The sequence below is a fragment of the Pararge aegeria genome, chromosome 4 (assembly GCF_905163445.1).
Source record: "Pararge aegeria chromosome 4, ilParAegt1.1, whole genome shotgun sequence".
Classification (NCBI taxonomy): Eukaryota; Metazoa; Arthropoda; class Insecta; order Lepidoptera; family Nymphalidae; genus Pararge; species Pararge aegeria.
Genome location: NC_053183.1, coordinates 10,877,660 through 10,900,891, shown reverse-complemented (window position 1 = coordinate 10,900,891; position 23,232 = coordinate 10,877,660). Strand labels below are relative to the sequence as shown.

Here is a 23,232-nt window from a genome sequence, read left to right as displayed (position 1 = left end):
GCTAAACAAGTCGCAAAAAAAGTTGCTGAGCATTTAAAATCTGCAAATGACACTTCGCTTTGCAACGAAAATGAATCGTAGAAGTTTGAAAAAGACGTTTGAAACAGTACAATAATTAAAGCCCACCTCAAACTTCACTCACAACTCGGTCACTATTACCTTGCAAGTCCTCAACTCCTTTGAAACTTAACCCCCTGTTTAACAAACTCCAGTTAATCTGAGGGAGTAATTAGAACTTCTAGCACTTCCATGCTTTATTTGCTACCGACTTGCTGTTAATATAATTAAGAACTGTAAAGAAAGTATTCTTGTTGAACAACAAATAAGGGTACTTTACTTTAGAAACGTAAAGTAATTAAAAGAAGCCCGAGGCAGATGAAAGGGCCATTCGGAAAGGTTTTAACTCGCAACTGAGCGTGCTGAATTGTCTGTTCAAGTCTATGTTCCACGAGAACTAGGATAAAGATGATTTTTTTTTTTTTAATCACTTTTTTTGAAAATTTTTTGCAAGCTTTTTTAAAACTAGATCATAAACTCAGAACCGCAATTAAAATATTCTTGGCCGCCTTATAACTTTATAATGATCAGGATTTGATCATTTCCTTCAAACTGTTGGACCTGGATGGTTTTATTTTAATATTATTAATAGGAGAAGTAACATTATAATGTTATTTGCTAAACGCTTACCTCTTAAATAATGAAGTAAGGTTCAAAAACGTGTTACATATTCGGTCGGAGGTTAGGTGATTTCGTTAAGTGGCCATGTCCTATTAAATGGATATCGCTCTTAGCTTTTGTTGAATAAGTTTGCCTGACAAAAAAAAAAGCTTTAATGACTTTAATTGAAATCTAAGTAAATGCTGCCAAGACTACTACTACTACTTAATAGGAAATTAAATAATGGTTGGGTTCATTTTCAATTTTAAGGACGTGTTATTGACGTTTTAGGGAAGAACTGCATGTAGCTAACCAGTAATAGACCAAGATGGCGTGCAAATAAAGAGGCCTTAGTTCAGCAGTGGACTGAAATAGGCTGATGATGATATTGACGTTTATCGTATGCATATGTTATATAAAAGCGTTCCATGACAAAAGATCATTGAGAACTAAAAACGACCTAAGTGACAGATACGTGCACTTTTTAGTTAAAAAAATTTTGCATCTTTTAGATGATTACATAAAATTTTAAATACCTAAAATAATAATAATATTGTTATCTTATTATAATAATTTATCCCAATACATCTAGTATTTTTTAATTCAATCCAAAACTTTAGTAAATATCTATGAAGCACAAGTCACTGCAAATTTACCTTAGAAGTAACTACGCAAAAGTTTTCTGTTTAGGATTTTTTATCTGATCGCGTACCTACACGGATATAATAGTCTAGGCTGACATATAACTAAGAATTACATTAATATGTATCTGTTCAATCGAAAGACATGTTGTTTGAACTTCATTTTGAAATATTCAGCATCTTATTCTGTTATAAGGGGTGTGAGGCGTGAGTTACATATAGCTTCCATTACTCAAACTTAACGTAATATTAACTAATAAACTTTATAACGCCGAGTGAAAAGCCGTTTAAAACAGTGCAGTAGGTAACACATTTCCACTCAATGCTCTCGCAAGTCGCACTGTTACCCGTTCAAGTTCCCGCTTTGTAAGTACCCAGGTTAAGCGAACGGAGTAATTAGAACTTCAAACAGCTTTGAGCTTTATTTTCTGAGAACTTACAGTTAATCTATATAAATAATCTCCGCGGACTACCACCCAGGTATTTTTACATTATTTGAGAATTGAAACTTATTAAGCGACCGCTGCGGGTCACTACTATGTTATCTCTATAGTCGCGATAGAACATATACAATATTAATTATTTAATTTTTCACTATGAAACTGACTGACTATCGAAGGCTGCAGGTTCGATTCCCGTAACTGGAAAATGTTTGTGTGATTTACATGAATTGTTTTCAGTGTCTTCGTGTTTATCTTTTTATTATAAGTATTTACATATATTATAAATAAAAATATTTATCAGTCATCTTAGTACCCATAAATACAAGCTACGTTTACATTAGGGCTTCATGGCGAATTGTGTAATTTCGTAATATATTTATTATTAATAAGACTCGATGTATCAATTTCTTACACAGATTCTGAAGGGCGTTTAGAGCGCCCTTCAGAATCCGTGTTCCTGGTTCTTACACACCCAGACACTGAAAAATATTCATGTTCATCACACAAATATTGTCCAGTTGCGGGAATCGAACCCACGGCCTTTGACTCAGAAAGCAGGGTTGCTGCCCACTGTGCCAACCGGTCAAAAGTATATTATACAACACAGTTTTATCGAATTGTCGTGGCTCACCGATAGAAAATTTGTGTTCCGCGTTCATCGTCCACGTTTATCACGGTTTATTACAAATTCCGTGACAACCGTTTATTTTCGTGGGATAAAAAGTTGCCTCGTTCTTTCAACTCTCTATGCAAAAAAAGAAGTGGATTGGTTGCTTAACTAGTTAAGCAACCAATCCACTTCTTTTTTAAGCCTAAAGTATGGAAAAACAAACAAACACACAGTCGCATTTATAATATTAGTATAGATTAATCATTGGACCCCTTAAGCCCGAGTAACTAGGAAATTATGTTAATAAACCTTAAAGCAAAGAGTTCCAACAATATAACGAAGTATTTCTCGCAGTACAAAGTGCTGTGCAGTATACTTAACGTAAACAGCAATAGCATAAGCCAATCTGTTCCCGTCGGAACCAATATCTTGCATTATCCTTTGCCGTGAGCACACAGTGATTTCTTGAAAGCCCAAAAGGAAATTCTTGTGCATTAGTGAATAACCAGGGACGTAATATTTTCTTGTAGCTTGGCTATATTGGCCTGTTTATCTGCAGTGAAACCTGATGTGAATAAAATATGTGTAATACTGATACATTTCACAGTATTTTGTGCTGTGTTCTCTCTATTTATAAATCAATTCCACTAGACTTGATAATGAAGTCATAGATAGCGTCTTACTGTATTATGTTACACCGTCATGTTTAAATATGGTTTTGCTATCAATACTTAGTCAAACAAAAAACCACTGAACATAAAACGTCTAAATGTACCGGCATATTTTAACAAACTTTAGATAACATCTTTAACAATACCTAAATTGAATAATATTTACTTTATACATTCGAAATTATTTAGATGATATATGATTATGATGATGATATTGGCAATATCATGGCTTACTAGGTATCTTTGACATCTAAATGTTCAAATAGCGACAAACGACCAATTGTTCATTGTCTTATGTTAACCTTGCTTAATTTTGCTGGCAAAAAACACAAACGAGCAAACAGTTAAAAACAGATTAAAAAAATAAGGTAGTCTTGAACATCTATACTTTAAAATAAATATTATATAATAAATTGAATAGAGCAGATCCGATTAACGTATGCCAAAAAAAAAATATCGAAATCACGAATGTAACCGTACCTGTAAATAATTCTGCGATTTCCATTCGACAGTATTTTTATCATTACCTACATCAGAGGGATTTACAAAATTGAATCTGTTACCCGAGACTTCGTCTGCATTGAATACCAAATGTCGAAAATGACTAGTGAAATCAGCGACGCGTACGCTCTATATATCTTACATTCCTTTTTTTTTTGTACACTTGGTTTGATTGTATAATTTAATTAGTGTTTCAGGAGCAGCCTAATCGCTTAGTCCAAAAACAATTTAGGATTGTGAAGTTAATTGCAACTTTTTCATTAATCACGTGATGATACAGCCTAAGGTTAAGTGTGGTTGTCTTCATATGAAGGAACCGGAGACGATGGAATCGTTTTTTTTTTAACTGTAATCGATAACGAAGCGAAAGCTGTACTTTTTTCATTTAAATCTGTCTACCTGTCTGTCTGTACCTCGGTCACCTCTTTTTTTAAGACAGTTCATACAATTTCTGACGAATTGAGATTTCCAGGAGGGCAGCTGCCTTTACCTAAAATATTGATTCACATAAAGTACAGAAAGGAATTAATATACCTAAATGCATTTCAAGTTTAGAGACTCATACCAACGCTTATAATAATTTGTTACAGTCACATGAATCAACTCCTTAGAGGGTAGGTATCTTTGAAAAATAATGGTAAATTACCTTAACTCGTGGCTCCATAACTGTAAGTGAATCATCCTCGAGGAAATACACTATGTTGACCACTCTGACTCTGTAAGTTTCGTCAGGGTTTTCGTACACCGGCTGTTTGAAGAAAGCCGTAAAGTTAAGGCATCGCTTGTCGTAATGAACCCAATGTGGTATCACGGCTGGTAGCGCTGGCTGCTTCACTCTACCGTAGGTTAGTGAAGGGTCGTATCTAGGAAAAATGCATGCTTGTATTGTAAATGCGATAATGACTTTTAGTTTCCTATTTTATGTTCAAACACTGCACCGATTTTGATAAAATTGGCATTAAGTATATACATACTTTGCATCCTGAAAATGGGCGAAAGCTTACATTGCGATTTTAAAAATATACTTTCTCCGGCTTTTCGTCTTTTTGGATCTTGGCAAACTTTGGATAAAGACAGCTAACTGATTTTGATAAAATTTGGAAGTATACTTTGCATACTCATAATGGGCGAAACTTTCCATTGCGATTTTATAAAGTAGCTTTGGTGCGCCTTACGTCTTATTGGATCTTGGCAAAACTAGGATAAAGACAGCTAACAGCGTCTTCTTTCATCCCGGGTAAAAGAACACCTCTTCTGGTATTTAAGAAATACGATACGAAGGATGGCATAGTCGCGGCAGTATTAATTAAAATTGCCCTAATTTATAATTGCGGTGATAGACTAGTGGGTGGGACTTTTGCTTTCCTTTCGAGGGGACTGATTTCGGTCGCTGGCACGCACAACTGACTTTTCAGATAATGCGCATTTTTTTAGTTTAACCGGTAAAGGAAAACATGGTCAGGGAACCTACATGCCTAAGAGTTCTCCGTTATGTTCTCAAGGGCGTGTGAAGTCTACTAATCCGCAATTGGCCACTTCGGTGGACTACGGCCTAAACCATTCTCATTTCGAGAGGAAACCCGTTCTCAAAATGGCTCAAAATCTCGGCATGCAAAATCAGAAGAAGAAGAAGTCAGAAGTGGAAAGCATTCCATTTTTGACCAATTGTAAAACTCTCACTCAAACTAGCACATCTTGTTATTGGTCAAATTTTCAAATACAATCAATCAAATTTCAATCGGGCCGCGTTTTCATTTTTTCAGGTTTAGAAATATGGTTATTACTGAACAGGTTCTTAGTAACAAAATAATAAAGTAGGTAGGCACTGCCTAATTATTGTTATCATTGGATAGAAGCAGGCGTTACTTTGCGGAAATCCATGATATATTATCAAAATTAAGCTTAATTTGCTGTACTCCGCGAAAAGCAGGAGAATCTGTGTGGTGTAATTTATAATTTCTTCAATCCTTATACCCCACACCAAACAGATCTTCGGCAATATACCCTCTACGCACGTTTCGCTCCGAAACCGGAGCATCATCAGGAGATGTTGACTTTACAATGAATAATTGTTAAGTGAAAAATTCGCCAAATGTGTCGCCTTTTATACCTTTCTGACCCCCACCTAATCTATCTAAGCCCCTCCCACCTCATTAGTGCCTCTGAATATGTTCAATAGAGGTGAAGTTGATAAATTTATTTGTTCGTTTAGTCATTCGAACCTCCCATTCCTATGTTTAATAATTTCTAATTGTTCCCTCAAATCAAGTCTCAACCCTTTGTCGCAAGCATGTAATATTTCGTATGAATGATTACTGGTTACGTTATGTCCACTGTCTAAAGTGACAGTGGACATAACATTTTGCATTTTGCAAAACATCTTTTAGACAGTGGACATATGGATTTGAGGGAACAATTAGAAATTATTAAACATAGGAATGGGAGGTTCGAATTACTAAACGATCAAATAAATTTATCACCTTCACCTCTATTGAACATATTCAGAGGCACTAATGAGGTGGGAGGGGCTTAGATAGATTAGGTGGGGGTCAGAAAGGTATAAAACGCGACACATTTGGCGAATTTTTCAGATTCCGACTCGCGCATCCGTCCCGTACGGATGTCTGTCTCGCAACCGATTGCTCGAGGTGAAAGTGTCAGTGGAAATCAGTGTCCGTTTCTGCGTTGTGGTAGTGCAGTGTAGTTCTAGGGTCTAGGATTCCTGTAAGTACACGTGTTATTATTAGCGTAGTTTAACACCCTCGTCACCTAAAGGCGAGGCCCCATAGGGCCACACCCTTTTTTTAGGCACACACCTCCCTGCATGGCAGGGAGGTCAACCGCTACCCCGGGGGCCGCCATGGCCCTCGCCGACTCCGACCTTAATCTGGAGGCCCTCTTAAAGGACCTCCAGGAGAATAACGCGGGTTACCTAAACCGCTTTAGGACTGTTAGGCCTAGAGTGTTCACGGACAGCCCGCAATCCCCGGCTCCCGCAGAGCCGATAACCGAAGACCCGGTCGCTATCCCTGCGATAGCGATCGAAGAATCTACCTCCCCGGCATCATCCGAGACCGACGACGGCTTCACCGTCGTCGGTGCTAAAAAGCGGAAGCTTAAGGCTTCCAAATCCAAGGCGAACCCGCCAAAGAAAGTGGTAACGGACCGCCCAACTAAGACCCAGTCCCAAGCGCCCCGCGCAGCGCCTCGCGCAGCGTCCCAGGCTTCCCCTGCGGACGAAGACGAGCCCGAAGACTCCCCTATGGAGGAGCAACCCCAACCCAGGGATAGAATCCCACCTCTCTTCATCCGCGACAAGCTCGCATGGATGAAAATCATCCCGCTTCTTGAAGCGAACGGCATCGGCTTCACCGGTGCCCGATCCACCGCTATAGGCATTAGAGTACAGTGCCTATCCTCCGACGACCACCGTCGGCTAACTTCAATGCTCAGAGAGCATAATATAGGTTTTCATACCTACGCCCTAAGAGACGAACGCATTCTCCGCGTCGTCATTAAAGGATTACCGAAGGAGATTAGCTCCGAGGTAATAAAAGCCGACCTTTTGTCGCAAAATCTACCTGTCCTGGAGGTACATAGGATGTACAATACCAGGACGAAATATGTCTACGAGATGGTTCTCGTTTTATTAGAACTTTCCCCCGAAGGTAAAGAGATTTACAATCTCGAAAAAGTGTGCCACCTTTCAGGACTCACTATCGAGAAGCCCCATAACAGAGGCAAGGTCGGCCAGTGCCACCGATGCCAACTGTACGGCCATTCCGCAAGGAATTGTTTCGCCCGCCCTAGGTGCGTCAAGTGCCTGGGCGATCACGGCACCGCCGATTGCTCCCGACGGGACCCGACCGTCGACGAACCACCGAGCTGTGTACTCTGCTACACCCAAGGGCACCCCGCGAATTATCGCGGATGCCCTAAGGCGCCGCAGTTTACACGGCGCAGGGGTCCGCCGCCGGCTCGGAGACCCGCAGCACAGCCCGCCCAACGCTTCGTCCCAGCGCCGGTACCCGCTACCAGCGCATGGGCCAAGCCCCTTAACGGAGCGCCTAGCGCCTCCGCCCCCGCCCCCGCACCGGTGCCGGTAGCCCCTCAGGCCACCGCACCGGCAGCGGCCCACCCGGCCTCAGCGCCCTCGCCCATGCACCTATCTCCGGATATGGACCCCCTGGACTTCATCCAGTACCTCGTGTCTGCGGTTGACATGAACGAGGTAAAAGTATTCTTTGCAAAGGCAAAGGTCTCCCTCAACCAGGCTATGCGTGAGCACTCTAGCCTCCTAACAACCATCGGGACTATCCAAAAAGCAATCCGTTAATGGGTAGTACATATAAAGGTAGGGTAAAACCACACTCCCTGGCAGTCAGCTTCTTTAATGCAAACGGCATTATCGATCAAATGCATCAAATCCGTGAATTTATATGTGCACAACAAATCGATATCTTCCTAGTGCAAGAGACCTTCTTAAAACCTAGTAGAAGCGATCCCAAAGTTGGAAATTATAACTTAATTAGAAATGATCGGACCACCAACCGGTTGGGTGGTACCGCGATCTATTACAGAAGGGCTCTTCACTGCACTCCTCTCGATCCTCCACAGCTTACCAACATGGAAGCCTCCGTATGTCAGGTGGGTATGACCGGCCATCCGTCGATCATACTAGCATCCGTTTATCTCTCACCGAACAAAACCTTTTTAGAGAGTGACTTACTCGCTCTCCTCTCCTTAGGTGACTCTGTCATTTTGGCTGGCGACTTCAACGCTAAGCACACCGACTGGTCCCGCTCCACTAACGCGCACGGACGACAACTTAACATACTTGTCAGACGACCCGACCTCAACTTTATCGTAGTTGCCCCAGACTCGCCGACTCGCTTCCCGATGTCGGATAGTTCGATCGACCGACCGGACATACTCGACATAGCGCTCCTCAAGAATATCACCCTTCAGGTGAACTCTGTGGAAGTGCTATCCGAGCTATATTCGGATCACAGACCTGTCAAACTACAGCTAGGCCCCGTAGGCCCCGCGATCCTCCCGACCCGTAAAGTCATCGACTTCAAGAAGCTCTCCGGGCTACTCGAAGCGAAGGACTCTGTGCACCTCTCTAAAATTCCTGACGTCGTAGAGACATTAGAGCAAGCCCAGGCAGCCTCACTGCACCTGACCAACCACGTTTGTGACGCTACGAGCGAATGCTCCCGCGAGATGCCGTGCGGATTTTACCGCATGGTACTCACGGAGGACGCGCGAGAGCTAATCACAAACAAGAATAGGGCCCATAGGGAGCATGACAAATATCCGACACGACAGAATCGGTTAGAACTCTGGAGAGCCCAGAGGAAGGTAGTGTCTATCATTACCGCACTCCGACACGGACAATGGGACAGGTTCTTGGGGGAGCTCTCGCCATCGCGTAGTGCGTTCTACAAACTGGCGAAGGCTCTCAAAATGACCCGCGCTCCCGCCCTCCCCCCGTTAGCACGGCCCGACCTTCCGCCCGCCTTTGAAGATATCGATAAGGCTGAATGCATGGCTGACTGCCTCGAATCCCAATGCTCTCCGAGCACCGTATCCATTGATAGGCCCCACGTCTTGCGAGTCGAAAGCGAACTCGCAACAATCCTCTCGACCCCTCCCGATGGTGAACCTCTCGCCCCGACGACCTGCGATGAAGTTCATACTATTATCAAGGGTTTCCACTCTAAGAAAGCCCCAGGCCCCGACGGCATTACCAATAAAACCCTAAAGTTACTCCCAGGACAAATTATCAACCTACTTGTGGTAATTTTTAATGTATTCTTGGCAAACTGCTACTTCCCCAACCAGTGGAAGGAAGCAACAGTCATAGGTATCCACAAGTCGGGCAAACCCCGCGACCTTCCCTCCAGTTATCGCCCTATAAGCCTCCTCAACACCTTAGCAAAGGTGTATGAGAGGGTAATATTACACAGACTGAAGGCAGTCGTAGAGGAGAAAAACCTCCTTAACGACGAGCAATTCGGCTTTCGAGCCAAGCACTCTTGCGTCCACCAAGCGCACCGCCTCACGGAGCACATACTGGCAGGATTCAATCGATACAGACACATGAGCCCCACTGGGGCCGTGTTCTTAGACATTGCCAAGGCCTTCGACAGGGTCTGGCACGCCGGCTTGTTGTACAAGCTGCACCATCTGGGCGTGCCAGCTAGTCTCGTTCGTTTGCTGCGAGCGTATCTCACCGATCGCACATTTCGCTATCGTCTAGACGGTACGCTCTCTTCCCCTAGACCCATACGAGCGGGAGTCCCTCAGGGCTCCGCGCTCTCCCCACTTCTATACGCGCTCTTCACGAGCGACATTCCCCGCGACCTACCGGCGACGGTCAAACTGGCCCAATTCGCCGACGATACCGCTCTCTTTGCGACCGATCCCAAAAAGAGCAACATTGCAAGTCGACTCCAAAAGGCGCTCCACCTGCTGGGCAAGTGGTTCCGCCTCTGGAGGATCGAGGTTAACCCCGAGAAGAGCGCAGCGGTGCTCTTCACGGGCAAACCGAGAGGCCGCTTCACGGTAAACCCCGCAGAGGTCACCCTCTACGGGCGTCCCATACCCTGGCAAGACAAGGCCAAATACCTGGGAGTAACGTTCGATCATAGAATGAGCTTCACCGCACACATTCGCAAGGCCCGCAACAAGGCTGCGTATGTGATGGGTCGTCTCTATCCGATGATTTGCCGCAAAAGCAAATTATCCCTCCGTCACAAGGTAACCTTGTATAAAACGTGCATACGTCCCATTATGACATACGCCAGCGTCGTATTCGCCCATCGCCCTCACAGCTCCTACAGGAGCTTTCAAGTCCTGCAGAACAAATTTATGCGTATGACCACGGACAGTCCGTGGTACATGCGCAACGTAGATCTCCACCGAGACCTCGATCTTCCCACCATAGCCCAGTACATGAAAACATTATCAAAGACCTACTTTGAAAATGCAGTCCGACACCCCAACCCCCTAGTGGTCGAGGCGTCCACTTATACCCCCGTCCCCGACGTCGAACCAAAGCGGCGACGTCCGAAGCATGTCCTTGACGACCCTGACGACAAAATAACTACCGACAACGTGTCCCAACAACACACACACACGCAACATTCACAGCGTCTTCGCCGGCGAAGACGAGGGCCCCGATTTCTGACGTCATCCGGACGTGGATCCTTACCACGGTCACGGGGGCGTTCGGACTAAACAATGATTAGTCCAAAAGTCCACCAACAGTCAGATTAACGTCGAACCGAGCCGAGGTCCGAGTCCTCGCAGGAGGCACCCTCGGGTCGACGTCTCCCATACTCCCCCCGATGTCGTCGAGCCCTGGGGCTCTTCTCATGGCGAGCTTTCGCGCTCGCCCCACTCCCCCGGTGACGCCGTAGCAACCCCTTAGGAGGTTATCGGCAAGTGTCCTTCCGAAAAAGCAAAAAAAGCGAATTTTTCACTTAACAATTATTCATTGTAAAGTCAACATCTCCTGATGATGCTCCGGTTTCGGAGCGAAACGTGCGTAGAGGGTATATTGCCGAAGATCTGTTTGGTGTGGGGTATAAGGATTGAAGAAATTATAAATTACACCACACAGATTCTCCTGCTTTTCGCGGAGTATAGCAAATTAAGCTTAATTTTGATAATATTGTTATCATGTTTTTTTCTTGTTAGTTTCGTAGAATATTGGTACACATTATGTCGAAATAAAATAACGGGTTATTATTTTATCCTAGAGCGAATGTTATTTAATGGCATCCATTTATACTATAACATCAAAGACCCCTTGTTTTTAAATATTCTAAACATTATATAATATTTATAGGATACTTGATATCAAGAGTTTTTGTTTAAAATTACTGGTAAGTACCTACTTTTCTTGCTGTGAGTACTTTTAAAAAGAAATAGTATGATCTATGCATAGTACCTTTCAACATTTACTTGACACCGACCTTAATATAAAATATATCAGTTATCATCCTCAACTCAGACTTTAAAAGTCAAAGTCAAATTTATTTTCATTAAAATTTAATGTGACTATAACCGGGACCAACTGCTAAACTTGACCTTCAAGGCAAGGAGAATGAACCGAATAGCAGACAGTCGATTTCCAACAAGTTTGACCCGAACAAGGAATCGAACTCATGACCACGTGAACATGCTAAAACCACTAAAACCAACGAGACAGTTACGAGAGAAAAATTACTCGCTGACTATTCTAGTTTTTCATAAACGTATTCTAAACTTATGTTCAGTACGGAGGTGTTATGTAAATAAATGAAGATGCCCTAGATTTGAGGGATATGACAGGCAGATTAGATTAAGCCTGCTTTATCTTGAACTTGGCAAGGCTTACCTATGGTTGACAAAGTTATTGCGTTACTATACTGATTATATGCGTATGCTGTTAGTTCCGTAGGCCAAATTCATATTGGAACCGTCATTATTCACGTCGGTAGTGAGTTATCGGCTTAGTCCGATTACTTTGGGACCTATATAGGTCACGACCTCGTCAAGTTACGTCGCAGTAACTTGTATCGCTTTTCTATATTATTTCAATGTAAGATAGATTTTGCAAATTTTTAGAGTTTAAAGACAGGCGATACAAGTCACTATTCGATACAATCAGGCATTATCTATATTACAAAAGTCTATTATATAGTATGGAAACTTATATATTCTTAGTTGGCTATAATCTACGAGTAACTGTGTGGGATAGTATTTTCTTTTAAATATACAATATCACAAAATTCATAAATTCTTTACTCTCTGATACTGCTGCATCATCGGCAGATGTTTTCTTCACAACATGCAATTGCAATATAACACTTTACCAATGCACGCATTGAAATAAGAACATATAGAATCCTCATTCTGTCGTTATTGTATGCAGTGCTTTGTGTCCAAAAACTTTCGATTCCGTGGAAGTAAACAACACTTTACACCCAAGGAATGTTTTAAGCTCACAAACTTTTTCCCATGTTCACATTTTATGGTGAACGCTTGAAACCTTAGAGGTAAAATAATTACTGTCATCTGCTAAATGGTATGAATTGACTAACCGTTTGTTCGAGAAACCATTCTAAAATGGAGTGGTTTTTTTACATTAGTCATGTACACGGTTTCTGTATGTTCTTAATTCTATGATTGCACGTTGTCAAAATTTCTAGCTCCTCCTTTCAGTTGGAAAACAAAGTATTCACTACACAGATTTATCCAGTTGTCACAGATGCTTATTGCAACGAAACTCTTTATATTTTAAGAAATGTAATAATTTATTAATTGATATAAACAAAAGTGTATCAATTATATTTATTAATATAAAATATAATACAATGACAACTGTAAAGCATAAAAATGTATTCATATCTAACTAAAGTGGATATTATCCACTTTAGTTACAAATTTTAAGATTTTTAATTAAAAACCGAGAACAATTAAAACTGACTTACATGACAGAATCTTCTGGTAGGGCAAATGCGTTGCTATCCACATCTGTAGCGGTACCCCCTGGGGCTCTTAACCTCGTGTCCGGGAATCTATGCCCTTGGTAATACCTCAGCGAACTACGTATATGGTGCTGAGTCTTCGTTGGGTCTGAGAACGTCAGCCCTGGTAGTTTCGGTAAACCCCAAGCCATGGTCAAAGCTGGTAAAACATTTTATATCAGTTCATCATCCGATGCATTAATTTTTACTTTATAATATCAACCTATTACCGGCCCACTACAGGGCACGGGTCTCTTCCCACAGTGAGGAGGGTTAAGCCGTATTCCACCACGCTGGCCCATTGGTGGACATTTCTACTTAATAGGAGATAACGAAGGACAACTTTATATAAAGAGTTAATGGAGTTAACCTTATCCATATCTTATATCTTTAAACAGGCAATTCTTGTATCGGAAATCTTCAAGAAATCGGCTCCAACGATTTTCATGAAATATACTATACAGGGGGTTTCGGGGGCGATAAATCGATCAAGCTAGGGTTCATTTATATTGGAATCTCGGAATTATTTATATTGGACATACGACTATTTTTTAAGTCCACTTATTCGCGGACGTCCGCCATTATTATTATATATTATAGCTTTTCATAATATTAGTTGATTAAAATATTCATATATATATATATATATATATATAAATGAATATTTTATTTTATGTTTTTATTTGTGTATATTTTGTTTATGTATGTAGTTATTTGAATGTAGGTTTATAATAATTTTACACCGCCTTTTTGTTCTCGCTCTTGTTGTCTCCTAATCCTAAAGTTGCCTGGCAGAGATCGCTTTTAAGCGATAAGGCCGCCTTTTGTATTCTACTCCAGTTTTTTGTGTTTCTCTCTATTCGTCCTTTATTTTCCTAACTGTGTAGTGGTGTACAAATAAAGAGTTTAAATAAATAAATAAATAAATATCAATCACTCTTGCCTGGGAGATACGTTGTTGTAGGAGGGTATAGAAATAAGTGTGTATACATAAAGTACAAAAATCTTTTAATCCACCAAGTAAAAGAGATCCTAGTTGTAGGTTTGCATACATTAAAACAACGAATTGTAAACCCAATGCTTTTTTGGAACGTAGTTTAAACTTCTAACTTTCATTCCAAGGATTAAAGTTTAGATTAAGGTTTAGAATTAACAATAGCTGTTTACTCTAAAATTCTGTGCCTTTGATAGCGTTTCAGGAACTTGTTCAATTGAAGGCAGTGAACAGTGCCAAATTGGGTTATCTTGGCAAAAGCGTTCTTCAAAAACTGGTAGTGGAAATATGTACAAAAATGTATTGGAAAAGTTACCGACAATTTCATGCACGTAAAAAAGATAACAATTTGCAAGAATACAATCGTTCGTTGTTCATAACGTGTGCCGGTCTAACGACTAAATAAATTATATTGAATAAAATATACCCATAAATAATATTTCAATATTGGAATTTAAATTATTAGTGGGATATTTTATTAACATCGTGTCCCAAAAATTGGTCTGGTGACCCAAGAGCTAGCGCTTATTTAGCCCAACGGCTAAGTCTAACAATTCAAAGAAGCAATATCGCCAGCATTTTGGGTATCATGCCCATAAGTGAACTGATAGACGGCTTTTGTTTTTTGTAAATATTAATGTTAGTTTGTAACTTCAGATAATATAAAATGAAGAAAATCTTTCGTAAGAGTTATAAAAAACTTAACGATAGCTAACGATAGCCATTGTAAGAGTTATAAAAAGCCTACCCTTAAGTATTTATAACTTGTAATGGGGATTTTTTTCATTTTATATCATCTGCATACCCTGTGCGTACCCTCTATGCACGCCACTGTGTTTACTAATTGGAATTATAATTATTAGAAATAAAGGCAATTGGCTATACTAAGCTGTTCAGAAAACGTTTGGAGTTCAATTACATTAGCCATTAAATACATAGGAATTAACTACATCGTACAGTATTTTCCAGTTCAATTACAGCCAGACATCCGATAACAATCCCCTCATTATGTAAACCTTAAAGATTACAATAATAGCCTTATTACCTAAAGTTTACGAACAGTAAAGTCAAACTGATACTAAGTAGCTACCTACTGACCCCGGAATAGAATATCGTTTTAGGTCATTAGTATTCGAATAGAACTCGAAACCAGTATTGAAAGCCTTAGACTGAGCATCTTTGGAGTGCCGTAACGACATATGCTTAGCTTGATGTCGTCAGCTCCCAGACTTGCAGCTGTACCCTCGCAATTTGTGGAGTTATATCGATAATTTCTAATTTATTACTTAGAGATACTCAGAGCGTTCCTCTCGTTTCATTGCCCGCTGATTGACTCTGTGTTGGCTATCAAGTATGTAAACAGTTACTTACCATGTTTCGGATCTGATAAAAATCTTAAAAGTATTTTTTTAATGAATTCATACAGCAGTATGTATATGCAACAGCGGTACGTCGTGTGGACAATTTATACATACTGGTGGAAAATCAATGTAAAACAAATCATAAGTAGGCACGGTGTACTCATGTGCATGTAATTGTAAAAATGGAATGCGCAGTAAAATCATCATTTCACTTTTTACGTGATACTACTGGATATTTTTCGTACACCATATGAGTCCGCGGTATATAAAATAAAAAAATAAATAAAAGATTTTTCATAGTTAGGATTGGTAATGATTTCGTCACGAACGTGGTAGAAAATTTTGAGACTTACCGAAAATTGATAAAAGTATATCTTGCTACAAAATAAAATTAATACACCAAATGATAACACCGAAAGAAAAACAATAATTACTATGACCTGATGATTGTCGGGCAGATTAGTCATAAATTGACAAATACAAGCACTTTCGTTGCTTAGAGATGATGCTATTTGTTGCCATGACTCCTCGCTGCGTTATCGATATAATTTTAAACTATGTTTATTCCTTAGTGTCAGTTTACGCGCAATATCGCCTACACATAAGGTTAGATATACCTGCCATCTGTAGTCACATATTGAATCAATGTCTGCCATTCATTAACGCCCTGTTTCTATATTCGATCCCAGACAGATTATCATATGCTTATAACTTGCTTAGCTAAGTTGTTACTTGTTAAAAATTGTTTGGATATTTTTGACAATAAGAATATCACAATATATATATACTAGCTGTCGCCCACGACTTTGTCTGCGTTTGATTTTGTTTTCGATGTGGCATTCAATTTAGTTGTAGTTCTAAAAAAAATTCAAGTATTCAGTATCGCTCAGCCTTAAATGAGGGGTTTGCTGAGGAGTTCCGTCCTCTATCTCCAACCACATTCATCAGATTAACATATAGTTTAGGCAAAATTAAACACATTTTATAACCTCTATAGTACAAAAATATTTATTTAAATCGGTTATAATTTGTCGAAGTCATGGTGTAAAATCGTCAAATACTTTCATCACCTCTCTCAAAGTAACCGAGCTTAATATCGGGGTAAAAAGTATCCTCTATTACTTCTAACACTTCCAAGAATATGTGTACAAAGTTTCATGAGGATCGGTTAACTCGTTTATGCGTGAAAGTACGTAACAAACAAACTTACATTGACATTTATAATATTATAGTTAGTTAGGTAGGTTAGTAGGGATATATATATATATATATATATATATATATATATGAGGTATATATATATATATATATATATAAAATATATATATATCTATATATATATAATGAAAATGGTCTTCGTTTGAGGCTCAATCACGCCTAAACCACTGATCGTATCGACATGAAACTACCACCATTCGAGGCGAAATTTTTCCTAGATGGTTTATGGCTATCTATTTTTTGAATTCCAACATTCCTTCATTTTTTTATTGCTGTTTTACTTTTATGAACATTTATCCCGCTAATAAAAACAAAAGATAAGCATTTTCTCTTGATTCTTTTATTTTCATGGATTTCAACAGAGTGTATTAAACGGATTATGGTTTTTTACATTCAGCTAAGAATCTACTCACGGTAGTGGAGAACGGCTGGACCAATTGGGCTTTTTTTTATCTTCAGAATTGTCAGGAGAAAGTTTTGTATGTAAGAAAATTTTAAAAAAGCCCGATAAAAAGTTAAAAATTTCGATGATAATCGAAGAATTCCCATCTATATAGTCACTCACCACGAAATCTCGGGAACCATAAGACTTAGAAACGTGAAACTTGGTAGGAATATTACTTTTGCTATGCAGAGGTCAGCTATGAATAGATTTTAAGAAATTCATTCCCCAAAGGGAATTGCGGGGGCGTTAACAATGAACAATTCCCGTTTTTAAACTAAAGCTCCTATAGACTTCAAATTTGGTAGGAATCTTCTGTAAGAGGTGTAGAAATAGGCTATGAACGAATTTTACGATAGCTCACCCCACAGGGGGTTGCGGGGGTGGGTATTAACAATTAATATTTTTAATTTTCCAGCTAAAGCTCCTACAAGCTCCAAATTTTGTAGGAATTTTCTATAAGTGATGTAAAAATGATTTATGAACAAATTTTACGATATCCCACCCCAAAGAAGATTGCGGGGGCGTTAACAATAAAAATTTTCAATTTCCAAGCGATAGCTCCTATAGACTCCAAATTTAGTGAGAGTATTCTATATGTAATATAAAAATGATCTTCGAGCGGATTTTACAATGAATCACCTCCAATAAGGTTCGCGGGGGTGGGTGTTAACAATAAAAAATTTCAATTTCGAAATATAGCTTCTTAAAATTCTAAATATGGTAGGAATCTTTTATTATTCACATAAAGAACATCTCAAAATAGATTTCAATAAAGTCTACTTCCGACAGGAATTTCGGGGGTGGGTGTTAAAATCTAAATTTTTTATTTCTAACCTGTAACTTCTACAGACTCCAAATTTGGTGGGGATCTTCGTGTATGTAGGGATATTCGTGTATTTCCTTACAACAATCGTCTTTTTGGCAGCGGAGAAAAAGTCATTGAGAGGTTTCAAAAACTTAACTTTACATGTAGCTATCCAATCAACGGACTAAGAATTTTACATTCATTTTACTTTTGCAGACTACATAACCGACGAATTCTTTTATTGCGGGATCGCGGAAATGTAACAGATTAAAATGAATGCATTTTCCAAGCACATGAGATGTGGAAAAGAAATTTAGTTACTTATTCCAATAGAATTCATAAAAAACATGCACAATTATTTTCTATAAAAAATTGATGTCACGGAGAAAATTTTAGTTAACAGAAAATTCGTCGCACTTGAACCTAGACAGATTTCAACTTCACATATGAGACTTGCAATGACTTTAACTTAAACTTTCAATGCTCATTTCAATTTTTTTTCTTCATGTCAATTATTAATTTTTGGAAGAAAGGCACGGAAATGTTATAATGATTGCACATTGAAAGTTACAATGAATATTAGTGAGAAAAATCACCTGGATGAAAGATACAGGCTAAATCGATGGAATTTGGAATTTGAGTAAGTCTAAACAATATCGATGCTTACAGTTCTATCCGCGGGGCCTATTTATGTTCATACAAAAATAAAAAAAAAGGAGAATAATAAAAATATGAAAAAAATAAATAAAAATGAAACATAAAATGTAATTTATTTCCTTTTTCAATTCGCCCAGCGAAGCGGGCTGGAAACGGCTAGTATATATATAAAAACAAAGATTACGGATCAATTGACTATAACAAAAAAACATTAGAGTGTACTTATAATCAAATTAAAATTAAAAAATGTAGACCTTATCACAGGCACTTATGAAGCGTTCATACATTTTACTTGTAACACTAATGTTAGTGATGGTGAATCTCCTACTACCAGTAGGAGAAACCAATGGGCATATGGATACTCTAATATAGAGTACGCTGTATCAAAATATTCAGACCGAAAAATCTATTGAAATCGCATGTCTTTCCCATGTTAAAAAGTAGCCCAGATTACTTTAATAGTTTTCCGAGATCCAATCCAATTGCGCCGACTTTTTAAAGAAACTTTCTAGTTTTTAATGGGTTATTATAGTAAGTAGTTTTATTGATGGAAACGTAAAAAACGTTCCCTTGACTTTTCTGGTGAAGTGGTAAGCGATATGGTCTCATAATTCGTAGGCAGGAGCAATTTAACGATGTATAACTTCGAAATTCTCTCAGGTCTTTTGTGGTTTGGTAGGAGGTTTCACGCCAAGCGTGTGTTTCATGCCCCTAAGCGATGTCGATACCGCGTAAAGGAGGATTAAGTGTTTAACATAACTGCCTAACCCCAACAGGTTAGCCCACTACCATCTTAGACTGTATCAATCATTACTTACCACCATGTTTGATTTCAGAGAAGGGCCAACGTGTAGTTGAATAAAGAAAATGTTTAAATGTCAGTAGTTTTATGACGACCGTTTTAAGTGGGGTCTGGGGTTCGATCCCCGCGGGGGTAATTTGCAAATTTATAATTTCTGAATTTTCTCTGGTCTGGTCCGGAGCGAGCCTTCGCCCGTGGCTCGTAACAATCCTACCGAAAAAGACGTGCCGCTAAGCGATATAGCGTGACGGTATGATGCTGCGTAGAAACCGATTAGGGGTATGGATTTTCTATAGCTGCTACACCTCTATTAGGTTAGCCCGTAACCATTTTATTTTGCATCATCACTTACCATTAGGTGAGATTGCAGTCAAAGCTCTTCTCTGACTTGCTGGTAAGTGAAGTGGAATGAATGAATGAAAAAAAAGAAAAGTATAACAAAACAACGTATTAAATTTGGCGGCCTTATCGCTTCATAGCGATTTCTTCCAGGCAACCAATGCCAAACCAGGCCAAAAAGCAGTCAGATTTATTTTTTTCAGTATAAAGTTGGAACATAATTCATATGTTTCGCGAAGAGGGGTTGACTTCTTTCGCCTTCAAACCTGGGGAATAATGCGAAGAAGAAGGCATAATTAATTATCTTCCATCACTAATATATGTCGGTGAGAGTTATTATAATTGAATTTGTATTTTAACCATTCGGTAAACTTTGCATTCTCCCCTTTTCAACGAGTTCGTTTTGGATAAAATACAGTGAAAATATTCTGAAAGGATGACAGGGCTAAAAAAACTCCGTTCATTCTCTGTCAGTTCATCCTGTTTACTCAGGCGGCTTTATACTTTATACCTATCATAATAAAGGTTAACATTATACGTTGCTTCATCACTGAGTTTTTTCGTAACAATGTTGTTGTATCTTTGTTGGTTGAGAGTCTGAATATTCTGTGAACAAATAGCTAACTGCCGCTTTCATGACTGAATGTAATCGGATATTTGTAAATGTCATATTGAATTTAGATCAATAATTTCCTGATCACAGTTTTAAGAGTGCTAACCCAGATTTTCCAGACTATTAGCCTATAAAGTAATAAATTAATAAATTAATTTACTACGACAAACTAAGTGTAGCTTGTGTTATGGGTACTAAGATGGTCGATGAATATTTTAGTGAATAATATACATAAATACTTATAATATACAAATAAACACCCAGACACTACAAACATCAATGCTCATCACACAAACATTTTCCGTTAACCACGGCCTTCGACTCAGAAGGGTCGTTGCCCACTGCGCAAATTGGCCGTCAAAGTGCATTTAATGTCGGGATTTGTTCTGCAATGATCGGGCTGAAATTTTAGCATGATATATAATACGCATCAAGGATTTTTTTTACCTATTTTTCTCAACCATTCAATCACAATTTGCCACAGCCTAGCGTGGCAGGGTACAACTAGTAAACTTATAAAAGTAATAATGCATTCCTCGCAGATGTATAATAAGTATTATCCCCAAAGGATATTCAATGTTGTTCATACTGTTTGCTTTAGTCCACTGTGTAAATGCTCTGACTGCGAACTATTTATTTGTATAATCCACGTGCGCTCTAGACTTAATTTAAACTCAAGGTATAAATAATAGAGTATCTATTATTTATTTAACGAAAACGACCATTATTCGATATGACATACTTATCTCGTAATATTTCAGAGATGGCAGCACAAACACTAAAAATTACGTTAGTTGGTAGCGATAATGAAAGTTCCTAGTTTACGCGAATATTTTGAAATATCACTGATATAATCTAAGCGCTCATAAACATCAAGCCAAGAGAAAATGGTACCCACTCAACTGTTGTTTTCGTATTGCGTTAAATACTTACTAAGCTTTAATTGATTCGCCTTCTTATTTATTATTTATTAGTAGTTTATTTATAGCCCTTACTAACAGTGAACATCCATCCTTACATCTTAATCTTTTCTAAGGACAATGCATTGCTTAATCAATTAAGAGAAAAAGTTTTGACTGCAGACGTTCATATATTAAAACGTTTCATACTCGTAGCGTTTAGAAAGTAAGACCTCGTATTCGAGTCATAGATATTTCTATTAACACATTTAACATATGATTCGCTTAGTACAAATTATTACTGTATATTATTCATCTTCTACAATCCTGTTAAAAGTTATGCAACGCCATACGTACAGTCGTTGTTTTGAGAACCTCCTCCTTCTTTAAACTCCGTTAACAATTAACCCAGACGCTGTTATTTGTTTATTTTTATGACATCATTTCGTGCTCATTCTATTTTTAGTGCTATTCTTTTAAGAGGCGTTCGTCAGTAGCAAAGCCTCCGAGCGAGCTTCGAGTTGATGAGCAAAGTCAGCAGTTTTAGTGAAATATGACCTAACGTAGACAAGTTTTAATTTTTCGCAAGAGAGACTTAGTTTTAGAGAGCGGTAGATCACTAATGGCGGCTATAATTCTTCGAAATCCGGTTACGTCACGGACTTTAAATTAATCATTTTTGAAATATTCTGTAATTACCTACCAAGATTATTTTATCTAAGAAATCTTTTAATACCTTTTATATTGGTACTGAAAAGGTTTGTTTGAGGGACTAATTTATGGAGGCTTCTTAAAAAACTTTCTTGTATTTGTTCTTATATAATAAGTTAGGAATATGTAGAGCCAATTGTCAGTAAAGACTTTTTATACTGAGATTTTAATTTAAGAGTAACTTTGCGATATATGTACTCAGCTAATATACAAACCAATTGGAATGACTGAATCGTTACTATATATTGTTTTTGAATTGGCGTGAAATCTCCTAATTCAAAAGTCCTTTAATTTACATATTACATTATCTATACTTAAACGCGAAAGTTTGGATCGATGTTTGTTACTTAGTCACTCATCAAAAGCTAAATGGATCTGGATAAAATTAATTTTTAACAGACGGTATTTTTAAACCAGGATAAAAAATACGGTTTCAATGGGAAACATTTAGTTGGGTTGCACAGAGCAAGATATCGACATATTGTGGCAAAATTTCCACGCGAAGTGCGTTATTATTTCCATTATTTCCTGAACTATTTAGCAAGTCTAAATAGCTAAGGAAATAATGGCTATACTCGCTAACTATTTAGCAAGCAATAGAGAGTGCTAGGATCTCCTCATGTGTAAATAAACATGAAGATAAATATTATTTAACAAATAAGTAGAGGAAGATCCGTAGAGGAACCGAGACAACTCAACGAATTGCGCACTAAAGAAGAGATTTTAGGAGTCCCAGGCTGTTGCAATTCGCAACTCCAAGAAAGCACTAAGTAATTCAACTAAGTTCAACAATTCTGAAGAATTCGCTAGACTACAAAGCATACGACCTTAGAATTTGAAAATTCCTTCAAAAGACGTACGCCCAGGTGTGGACGCCAACCAGCTGATACAGTGATAATGACAATTACGTAAAAGTTCTTTCCTCGTGTTAAAATACAACTGACCTTCTTTTTTATATCGTGTTTCAATGTCAGCATAAATTAATTTCGACCCGCCTTCACCAAATTTTATTGTCTGAAAAACTTAGGCGTCCACTTTTTTGGCGACGCAATTATGTAAAACTTATTCTTGGTAACAAATTGCGACAATGCTTTATGTCTTATGTAATCCTATACTGTGCCTATGAATAAAACTAGACGACACCTAAAAATAGCACAATTAAGTAACACGTGTATATCAGTTGACCTAGTTGGCTGTGAATAACTAAAGATTCAATTAGGAATTTCGGGGTTTTCGAAATTCCTAATTGACCTTTGAATTTAACCTACACAAATATCCCTCAATCCCTTTCAATACCTATCAACAACATTATCATGTCAACCAATCGACGTCCACTGCTGGAAA

The 23,232-nt window shown here is 38.7% G+C and overlaps 2 protein-coding genes across 4 annotated transcripts in view; one reads left to right on the top strand and one right to left on the bottom strand.

The window, feature by feature from the left end:
* LOC120623480 (EF-hand domain-containing protein 1-like) overlaps nt 1-15,777 on the bottom strand; it is an 83,321-nt gene extending 67,544 nt beyond the window's left edge. The window contains exons 1-3 of the mRNA XM_039889517.1: nt 15,753-15,777; nt 13,009-13,204; nt 4,170-4,386 (exon numbers count right to left, since the gene is read on the bottom strand). Coding sequence (XP_039745451.1) covers nt 4,170-4,386; nt 13,009-13,196 — 405 coding nt within the window. The 5' untranslated portion in view covers nt 13,197-13,204; nt 15,753-15,777. The remainder of the gene's footprint in view (nt 1-4,169; nt 4,387-13,008; nt 13,205-15,752) is intronic.
* LOC120623481 (pseudouridine-5'-phosphate glycosidase) overlaps nt 1-23,232 on the top strand; it is a 220,864-nt gene that overhangs the window by 11,456 nt on the left and 186,176 nt on the right. The gene's annotated exons all lie outside the window — the stretch shown is intronic.